The following is an 11,526-nucleotide window of genomic DNA, read 5'->3' as shown; positions in this document are numbered from 1 at the left end:
TTAATGAAAAGTTTTATCTTTATCCACCCTTTAAGCTATTTCTGCGATTGTCCAAGTGGATTGTTTTGAAAATTTGTGTGGACATTAGGTCTGTTCTCAGGGCCGCATGTCATTTCGTTATTATATATTCAATGAAACCCGCTGGCTAACCCCTAGTAGTTCCAACCCAATTGGAGACCTGGGATTAAACATACCCCTCTGTTTTAACAAAATATGTCTCTCTATACTCGGTAATTAGTGAATTTTAGGTCCCCTAAAATAGAGAAAGGGTTACACTGACTCAGGATGTATATTTCTCAGGCCTTTCAGTCATCTTGAGCAAAACAACTATCCAAAGATCGTTTTGTGAAGCGCCTGGCATATACGAAGCCACCAAGGAACATATTTTTCCTTGGAGGAGCCATTGAAAGCCGTTTGAAGGCGTCTGGCATATAAAAAGGCTAATTTTATCCATATTCTAATGTGTCTGACTTCCATTGTTCACCAAAATCCATCTACAGAATTTGACAAAAAAAAAAAAACAACTAAAAAAACAATGTGGTATCGCTTGCCAAAAGTTGGCTTAAGCCACCAGCTTTGAGGAAAGAAAATTTATGATCCGTCAAATGGTTCCAATGGTTCTCTTTGATAATTTAAATATCTTCCCAAAAGTTTCGGTAGCCCTGAAAGGCCTTTAATGTGACCTAAATTTCAGATAAAAGTTATATCCTTTAAAGACCATTCTCTCAGATTTATTTCTTGTTGGTTCCTAATCTGCATCTTTACCACATATCGGGTAAAAGAGGTAAAGAGGGATGTAGGGAATGACATTCTGGTCAGACTTACGACATGATTTTCTACGGTCCTGATGGCACAATAGCGCTGCCTTGTAAAGTATTATTTATTTATTTAATTGAATTTTCACCAAGCCACCTCGTAGCTTGTCTAAAAACGAAGAAGAATCTGTCTTAAAAACATCGGAAGGATCTCATTCGATTGGAAATGGAAAGTTCTAGTGCCCTTTTTATAAGTCACAAGGGATTGAACGGCAACAAAACCCCCAACTGTGATCAAAATTTGACGATAGAGATTTTGTTCAGCAAAGTTGAAAGGTTCAATAACTGTGCCTCTGGGGATGACATAACTTTCAAATCTGGGACAAGGAATTTCCTTGTTGTTTACACATAGGGGTCGCTATTGGAAAAGGGGACATTTACCTACTTACTTTAGTAACTATTAGTAACAAAAGAGTAAATACAACCATTCACACCTTCTTTTATTTACTGGATTAAATGTGTCACAAAGTTCAAACAATGATAGCACATATTTTAATTTACTTTTTTCTTCATGCAGTAGATTAACAGAGAGGGTTGTTAGTTCAGTATTACTTTTATCATTTCCTTCATACAATTAAGAAAAAATAGAAATATAATTAATACAGCCGTTCTGACCTTGCCACTCCTGCTCTTGCAACAAGAAGTCCTATTGTTGCTGCTTCAAGAGTACCAAAAGTTCAGTTTTCATTGGCAGATTCTGGCGCCAGGTGCTGGAATAATAAAGACCGGTATTATGTTGACAGACCTGTCATAAAATAACGCGTCTTCATTCGTCCAGATCCTGGAACCTGTCAATGAAGAACCAAAAAGTAAACTGTAGCAAGGTCAGGACAGTTCTAAAAGGGGTCACCGGTTTTTAAGAATTTCACACGTTTCTGGACATTTTTTTCACAGGTCTGAAAAATCTGTGATGGCAACATTGTTATATTCTTAATCGGGAAAGTTTAAATCCCAGAAAGATGGGTACGAACTTATATTAAATTTGTGTTTTGGAATCAGCTGGACAGGTAAGCTAAATGTTTTTTAGATTTTCAGATGAAAGATTGTTCTATTGCTATTAAAACTAACGGTTTTGGGTAAAGTTCTACAAAATCATATTATTGAGTTGGGACTAAAGTGAATACACCATTTGATGCCTTTTTTTTATGCTGATTACGAATATAATGAGCATTTCTATCGGAAATGAATTTCAGCCCCCCCCCCTATGATAGGCTATACCTAACCCTGAATTGGCATATATAGGGAGGGGGGGGGCTTAAATTCATTTATGAAAGAAATGCTTATTATATTTGTAATCAGCATAAAAAAAGGCATTGAATGGTGTATTCACTTTAGTCCTAACTCAATAATATAATTTCGTAGAACTTTACCCAGTTTTGAGAGTCTATTGTACAAGAATAGGGCTAAGTTTAGAATCAGTCAAAAAATACAATAAATATGTCTTTGAGGATGATTTAATACCCCACAGTCCTCAGGGAAGGTCTGCAAGTTGTGAACTTAGCCCAATGTTTACATATAGGCTAGTATTGGTTATTGGGAAGTATACAGAAGTTTTCAGGGGTTTTTTGTTTTGGTAGTTGAGGGGTGGTAGTGGGTTGGGTGTTACATGGGAGGATCTTTCCATGGAGGAAGTGTTCATGGGGGAAGGGACATTGCTATGAAGGGGGTGCTGGATTTTCCAGCATTATTTAAAAAAACAATCAGAAATTAAATAATAAAAAAAAACAATTTTTTCAACTGAAAGTAAGGAGCAATAGGCTATCAAAATTTTAAACAAACAGAAATTAATAGGTATATGATTGGGTTTGCCCCATACTCATTACCTCACTATATATGCTAATGTTTTTTGGTACTTTCATCAGAGCTATTTATTCTAATTAATGGCCTTTTGTGATTAAGGGGTCATTCTTAACAAAATTGGAACAAAACTTGAAGTTAGCATAAAGAGTGAGATATTGACTAGGGGGCAAACCCCCTAATATATGTAATAAAAATATACAAATATAGAACTTTGTTACATAGGCTAAGTTAATTTGTAAGTTACATCTGAACAAAATTTTGAGAAACCCATTTAGCAAAAAAAAAAAGTAAAATTAATATGCAAATTTGTTTTAATTATTCACATATGGCAAGCCAAACTAAAAGCTTTATTAACTCAAAAACATTCAGAAATTAAATAAAAAAGAAACAAGTTTTTTTAACTGAAAGTAAGGAGCAACAAGTAAGGAGTTCCATATATGAAAGGGGCTGTCCCCTCTTCAACCCCTCACTCTTACACTAAAGTTTGACTCTGTCTCACAACTTTGTTTTTTAAAACAATATAAAAGTTATAATTTAATATCTAACTGCAAAGATAGATACTAATATTAATAGCAGGGGTATAACCAAATGAAATCATCAAGGTAAAAAATCAGTCTGTATTTGATCCATTATCCAATAGACCAATGTTAAAATCTCCCATTATAAAAATAGAACTTTGATGTGGGTTCTTTTTCAATTGTTCTTCAAGCAATTCATAAAACTCAATAAGAGATCCTGACGGTGGTCTTTATACAATCAGAACATAACCACAATGTCCAGACAGCTTATAATATCCTCCCAGACACTTACCCAGATGTCAGAATGTACATAAGCTGCCAGTCCCCCATGTTGGTGAAGTTGACAATTTTTCATGTAAAGATAATATCCTGAAATATGTAAAAGTTCCAAATTATGATCATTTAACCAAGTTTCAGTCAGTCCAATTGCCTGAAAAAATGGATAAATTGGAAATTTCATTTATAAAATAAAAACTTGAATTAAATCCTTGGCAATTCAAATGGAACACATTAAATCTACCCAAAACTTTACTACATGCCATCTAGATATATCTTGCATGATCTGCAAAGGAATAGTTTTGTTTGTCTCAAATTTCAACTTAGCTCTTTACTTTCATAAGCAAAAAAAAATATTATTAGTTTTTGCTGGTGTATTTTAACATGTGCAACTTTGCCATGTAAATAAAGAGTATCTTGAAAATGGCTCTATATTTTTTTGGGAAAATTGGTATCTAGGAATACTTTCATAGGCAACATAATTGCACTGCTTAAGTAAAGAACAGTGTTGGCATAATGTATTATTATTTTTTTTTTTTCTTCTTCTTTTTCCATACCAGAGCAGTTTGTATCAAAAGAATTGTTGTAGAAACTTCAAAAAGGGCTCATTCGATTGGAAAGTGGATGGCTTGTGCCCTTGTTAATAGTCAAAAGTGATTGGAAGGCAACTAACACCCCTTCCACACCCACCATTTCCCCAAACACATCCAATCAAAATTTTGAAATAACCCTTTTGTTCAGCATAGTTGATTTCCAAATAGAAAATATGTTTTGAGTTGGACACTCCCCCACAACCCTCAGGGCAAGGGTTTTAAGTTATGCCCTGGGGGCATATAAGAGCAATGTTGGCACAATGTATTATTTATTATTTTTTTTCCTTTAGACCAGGGCACTTTGTATCAAAGAATTTGTTGTAGAAACATCAAAAAGGGCTCATTCAATTGGAAATTGGAGTGGCTTGTGCCCTTTTTAATAGTCAAAAGTGATTGGAAGGCAACGAAAACCCCTTCCACGCCCAACATTTCCCAAAACACATCCAATAAAAATTTTTAGATAGCCATTTTGTTCATTGTAGTTGATTTCCAGATAGAAAATATTTTTTTATGGAGGTCACTCCCCCACAACCATCAGAGCAAGGGTTTTAAGTTATGCCTTGGGGGCATATAAGAACAATGTTGGCACAATGTATTATTTATTATTTTTTTTCCTTCAGACCAGGGCACTTCGTATCAAAGACATTGTCATAGAAACTTCGAAAAGGGCTCATTCAATTGGAAATTGGAGTAGCTTGTGCCCTTTTTAATAGTCGAAAGTGATAGGAAGGCAACTAACACCCCTTCCCCGCCCACTATTTCCCAAAACACATCCAATCAAAATTTTGAGATAGCCATTTTGTTCAGCATAGTTGATTTCCAGCACTGTATATAAATAATATAACAGTAGGATCATGGGTCAGTGATTTTTGGCACTACATTCTTGGCATGTACAAACAGCTCCACCCATTTAATCTGTCATTAGCGGGTCAGTGTACAATGTTGGAGCCAAGTTTTGCATTCAAAATAAATCTGACTTGTCTACCTGTGAAAAAGTCAAATAGCGCTTATGTTTATAGTTGTTTAAATGTTCTCCCAAGCACTTGCATCTCTGTCCGGGTTTGTATAATGGTTGAGATAGGGGATGATTGTACTGTATTATATCTATATACAGTGATTTCCATATAGAAAATATCTTTTTGAGGAGGACACTCCCCCACAACCCTCAGGGCAAGGCTTTTAAGTTATGCCCTGGGGGCATATAAGAGCAATGTTGGCACAATGTATTATTTATTATTTTTTCCATTAGACCAGGGCACTTTGTATCAAAGAATTTGTCATAGAAACATCAAAAAGGGCTCATTCAATTGGAAATTGGAGTAGCTTGTGCCCTTTTTAATAGTTGAAAGTGATTGGAAGGCAACTAACACCCCTTCCACGCCTACAATTTCCCGAAACACATCCAATAAAAATTAGGTCTTAGAGGATGACAACCACCCTCACAGCCTTTTGGGTAAGGGTTGTAATTTATGCCCTAGGGGTATATAAGGTGTTTATAGAAACCGTTATCATAGAAACTCAAAAAGGGCTCATTCAATTGGAAATCAAAAGGCCTAGTGCCCTTTTTAATAGTCAAAAGTGATTGGATTGCATGACATTTTTATAGTAAAGATTGATGTGGGTATAATTTATTATTTTTGTTGTTGTTGTTGCTGTTTAGACCAGGGCACTTCGTAGGAGGAGTTGTCATAGGAACTTTGAAAAGGGCTCAATTGATTGAAAATAGAAAGGGCTGATGCCTTTTCACTAGTCGAAAGTGATTGGACGGAAACTAATCCCCCTCCCACGCCCCCCCCCCCATTTGCCTTTATGTTTAAAAACTAAATGTTGTGTTAAGATTAAATCAAAATGCAGTGTGTTAATGCTAATTCCCAATAAGGCATCTCAGCAGTATCCCAAGAACGTCTTATGGTTTTATGTTCAAACTTTTGGGGGTCAACTATTTCAGGTCAACTAGAAGAGGTATGAAACTAAATTAAACACTATTATTTCTGTCCAGATTTTTAAAAAGGTTTAAGTTGTTAAAAATTGCTGAAAATTTTTCTCCAGCATACAATTAGCAGGCCAAAATATGAAGTCTAGAAAACCGAAAAGATTTAAAGTATTATTTTCTTTTTCCATGAAAAGACTGTGTCAATATAAAACGAACAGAAATTAATTTAAAAATTTTTTTTCCACAAAATAAGTTTTTCAAAGAAAAGTAAAGAACTCCATTAAATTAAAAATGAGCAAAAATAAAATCAAATAATCTACCAAGCATGAAACTACCACAAATCAGCATCGATAAATAAATGAAACCCAAAACACACAGAAATTACAAAAAATAACCAAGTCAAACTCAAAACGAGCAGAAATTAACATAAGTTGGGCTCAAAACCCCTATGCCTTCCCAAGGCCAGAACAAAATTTGCACTTTACTTAAAAAAATACAAATGAATTCACATTGTCAGTTTAATATACATATACTGTTATTTAGTAATCAAAATGTTAGTATTATTTGATTTATTAAAGTTATAAAAGTAAAAACATTTATATTTTTTACCAACACCTGAACTAGTGTGTCAAAAATGAAAATTAAAAGCAAAGATACGGGTGGTTAGAATATATGCAGTTTAGTTTGCTAAATCTCTTCTTTTGTATTTGATTTATCAATAGCAGTATTTATTACATTTATGTTTGACGTGGTTATTCATTTTATTCTCTGTTCGTTTTTGGTTTCATATAGTTTGTCCATAGTAGCTCCCCTTTGAGTTATCATGCGCTACTCGTTGGAGGTATTGATGTAGCTCTTTACTTATTTTTTTATATTTTTAGTTAGAAGGCTATACTTAAAAAATAATTACTTACGGGGAAACCTTGAAATTAACGGGTTCGGAGCAGACCTCCCTGTTGGGAGGGAGCTGATAGTTTTAGCTATCGTTATCATATTTGGTGTTCAAATTTTTCAGCATAAATTTTTGGGAACTATTGGGATACCTTTGGCTTTAAGGTTGCCAATTTATATGTTAGATTAGTGGTTAATACCAGTGAAAAGCAAGGTGGCCGTACATTGATTTTGGATTTCATTAAAGCTGATTCTAGCATTAGAAACAGTTGCTCAATTATTTATTTTCTTGTCTTTTCAGAGAAAAGGAAATTATGATGGACTCGGATTTAGCTCCAAGACAAAGAATTTTGTCGCGAGAGGATGACGATGATACATCTGTTCTCAGTAAGTTATTTTCCTTTGTTTGCAATTCGCCAATGTATGTTGTCAGCTTAATGCTGGTGCCATACAAATGTAGCTTGCATAGTTTACCAAATTTTTGGTTTTAAGTAGAAAAAAAAAAACTATTTTAAGAATGACATGGGAATTATTTATCATGAAAAAGTATAGTATTAAAAAATGATGTGGGTTCGAAAGGCTAGTATTTGAAAGGCATGTAGTGTGCATCTCGGAGCATCACGTCTGCTACACAGTTTGCCACCAGGGGTACAGTTCTACCAAGCTTGGCTCAGTTCCCACAGCGTTTGGAACAGTTCCGCCACGCTTGGCAGACGCATGCAGGGGTGCGTGATTTTTGACAGTCGGTGAACCTTCGTAAAAAGGAAGAATACGATAACTGACAGATAGTAACGTCACTTACCGGAATTAGAAGTTAGTTATTTAGATTAATTTATTTCTTTAAGTATGTGGTAAGAATCACAATAATAATATTGCTGGAACTCACATCATCATCTCAAACAGCCCTCCTGTTTAACCTTTGATTTTTAAAGTAATTTTTTTTTCTAGGAAATCGAAAATAACATTATTTTTGCAGAAAACTACCAACCCAAATACAAATAAACCTTAGTCATAAACACACTTCCATGACCAATTCTTTCAAATCCCATACAAGCTTATCACAGTTCGTGCGTCCTCATGAAGAACGATGTGTCTCCCCTATATTTTTCTCCCCAGGGGTCGTGATTATAGAGCGGATGATCAAGGAAGATAGGGAAAGGGCTCATCTGATCTTGAATTCTGAACTCTTGTGCTATTTTTAAAAGAAAAAATGATTGGAGAGCAACGTGACTGTCTTATGCACCCTATGTGTCATGCACCCTCGCAGTCCAACATGGAATGGGATTAAATCTTGATTAAAATTTTAGTCAGAATGTCTGAAAGGTCCACAAAAATTCTCCTTCAGTTGCGACATGATAAGTGCAGGGCTAGGGATAAAGGCCCTGAGTTATTCCAATACCTGTATAAGATAGATGTCTTGTTGATTCATTTTAACAGAAAGATGGACCTTGTTCAATTCGGAGTTCATTCTAAGATTTTCAGTCTTCTTCATTGAAGGGTTTGAAGCGAGGCCATTGAACTCGTGTCCCTTCAACTCTCGGTGCATTAGGTTTTCAAATACAAGTGTGTTGCACTTTTTTTTGGTAATTTCATTCAGTGACCCTTTTTCTAATATTACCTCTCTGACCACCTTCAATTAAGATTGCTTATGAATGCTTACGCTTGATCTCCAGTCTGTCTTTGGTCAACTTTGAAAACGTCTTTCACCTGCCTTGATTATGAGCGCACTCTGTCTCCAATCACTCTTTGACCAACTGTGCAGACGCTCCGTCTTCAAAATCGTTTTGTCAGGATTGTGGAATGACTCTATTAAATCAGAACAAAATAAGTGATTGTTCCACAATAAGTGTTTGGTTTCATCAAAGCGGGCATTTAAGGGTTTTTCCGGCTGTTAAAGCATGTAAGCATATAACTTCAAATTGCAAACATATATAAAGTAGCCTACATAACTGATAGTGTCTGCTGTTTTCTGACCATACATTTGTTTTCTTTCGCAGTTATTTTATGGATTAAAAAAAATTTATTATTATTTTTATTTTTTTATTTACAACAATATCTATAACATTTTAGATAGCATATTTTATTTATAACATGTACATAGATGTGGCAAAGGAGTTAACTTAAAATATTGTTGTTATTACTAGGTGAAACTACATGTGATTAGAAATTTCAATTGTATATTTGATTATCTCGTAAACTTAAAGTTGGGATCTTCTATTTTAGTTATCAATAAAAACAAAATTAAAAAAAGTTTTGTTAAAGAAGAGAAAAGAACAATATTAAAGCCTGAAATGAGCAGAAATAGTCGTATAATAGATTAAACCAAAAACGAAATGTAAACAAAATGAATAATAAGTTCAAACTCAAAAGAACATGAATTGTCGCAAATAAGACTTGGACTGCCGCCCCCTCACGCTCCGCTAAAGATTGTGTATCATGTGTGCCTTATTGAAAGCCGAAACAATATTGCTAATTTGCCAATTGACGCTTCAAAAGCATTTGGTTTTCAATGTTCTATGCTTTCGAATAATAGAGAAAACTTAAGGACAAAAACAATTTTCCTTTTAAAATAGTTAAACTATATTGATTGTCACAAATGTATTTCTCTGAAGATTTGTTTTGGGAAAATTTAACTAGGTTTCTTTTAAATATTTGATGAAAAAAAATTTAAAAATATACATCGTTATATTGCTTCAAACGAAAAAGAATTTGTTAAAAATCGTCAGTTGATGTCCTAAAAGCTGTATTTAGTAGTCAGTGTCTTTAGTCTGTTTTTCAATGAAATAATATTGAAACGAAAAAATAATGTCAAAATTAAGTGCCATCTTAAAATAGAAAGACTAGATTCATTGCTACTAATATATCCCTTCTAGGAAATTATTCAATTTATTCTTGAAACTTGATTAGTATTTAATTTTTTTAAATGTTTTTCAAGTTTAGGTACACTTGATTACAAATTAAAAAAAAACTAAAACCAAACTATTAATAAACGCCCTAAAAGATATAAAAAAAACACTTGCGACGGAGTGGCTACTTTCAATTCTTTAACAAATAATTAACCAAACTAAAAAAAAACATAATAAAAATAATATGTCTAAAATGATAAAAAAATTCAGTTCTATAATAATAATAATAGGAACTGTAATAAAAATAATAAATAAACAAAACTGTGAATCTTTTCACAATAAATATATATTCAATTTACTTTTGTTCGACCCAAGGTGCTTAGCCGTCCGAATACTCTCTGGAATGGAATTCCACACATGAGTTACTGAAAATCTGTTATGGAAGCCGGCTCTGGGTCCTTTGCTATGTGGGACAACAAAATCATCAGCATGACAAGTCTTGTAATTTTGAGAGACCTGTCATCACTAAAACAATCGCAAAAAAAAGCACAGGATAATTTCAACATTAGTAGGCATAAATTAATAGATGGCAATCGTTTAATTGTCCTACATTCAGCACGTGTAATCTGTTGTCTTTTGAAGGTTGTTGAAATATCATTAAGCCCTTTAATGTGTCTTTCAGAAAGAAGTATCACTTTGTTCTAAACGATCTGAACCTGTTTGGAATTTGAATAAATACTGCTGGACCATTATTTGCATCCGTATTAAGCAAAGGGGTTAATCAAAGCGTGGTATGATAACAATAATACACTTGGGGTACAAATTCGGAAATTGCCGAATTTCACCAAGGCCACAGGTGACATTTGTTGCAATATGATCAGTATGGTAACCAAACGTAACTGCAGCGTCATCACCAAATGACGTTAGACGACAACTTAGAAGATAAAGCTCTTGCTACTTACATAAACCAGGTAGAGAAGTGGATCAAGGACTGACTCCTGTGGCACACCACAAGGTATTTGATGTAGCGAAGAAGAAACATTATCAATCATTACTTTAATAGACCTTCCATGAAAATAACTTTCAAACCACTTTAAACTCACTTCTTTAATGCCTAAAGATTCTGATCTTCGCAGTAAAATTCAGAAATTTACCATATCAAATGCTTTCTTGATTTCAAAACATATTGTGATGGGGGATCTCACCATTTTCAAAACAATTATGAACAAAATCAACAAAATGAATGGCAGCACGAGCAGTTGAATGACTTTCCAAAACCCAAGTTGGGTTTGACTTGTTATACAATATTTCATGAGATGGTCAAATAAACGTCGGTGAACCACTTTCTCCATTATTTTTTCAAAATAACGGCAGTATTGAGACTGGTTTCAAGTGTTCAGAATCTGACATGACATCCCCTTTATAAACAGGACTTACGCTAGCTTGCTTCAAAGCTTCTGGAAAGGTTCCTGTTTTCAGCGGAAAGTTGAAAAATGTGGAGCATGCATGATAAAATATACATCATTGCAGCCTTAAAAGCTCTCAGATTCATGCTATCAATCCCAGCTGAAGTCGATTTTATGCTTTTCACTATTTTGACCACTTCATCATTTGCGGATCTTTCAAAGTGAAACTCCAGATTGTCACCACGAGAGTGAAAAAATATTCTTCAATAAAAACTTTCCCCGTTATGCTTGGCACTTTTTTGAACTGACAAGGCAATTTGAAAACCTTGTATCCTCCTCCATCCCAATCTATTCCTCTCTCTTTACATCCTCCCAAGAAGTTAAAATTTCTCTTAAATCCTTGCTTACCAGCTCCTCCCACTCAACTCGGGGACGACCTAGTTTTCGG

General features: G+C 34.3%; 1 protein-coding gene across 1 annotated transcript in view; it reads left to right on the top strand.

Moving 5' to 3' along the window:
• The first annotated feature begins 1,748 nt into the window (after positions 1 to 1,748).
• LOC148954489 (UNC93-like protein MFSD11) overlaps positions 1,749 to 11,526 on the top strand; it is a 139,283-nt gene continuing 129,505 nt past the window's right edge. The window contains 2 exon segments of the mRNA XM_089086548.1: positions 1,749 to 1,822; positions 7,128 to 7,213. Of these exon segments, the coding sequence (XP_088942674.1) occupies positions 7,141 to 7,213 (73 nt within the window). The 5' untranslated portion in view covers positions 1,749 to 1,822; positions 7,128 to 7,140.

The sequence above is a fragment of the Artemia sp. Qi Xiang Cuo genome, chromosome 3, assembly GCF_049724085.1.
Source record: "Artemia sp. Qi Xiang Cuo chromosome 3, ASM4972408v1, whole genome shotgun sequence".
In the NCBI taxonomy this organism is placed as follows: domain Eukaryota; kingdom Metazoa; phylum Arthropoda; class Branchiopoda; order Anostraca; family Artemiidae; genus Artemia; species Artemia sp. Qi Xiang Cuo.
This window is presented reverse-complemented; position numbering and strand designations above follow the sequence as displayed.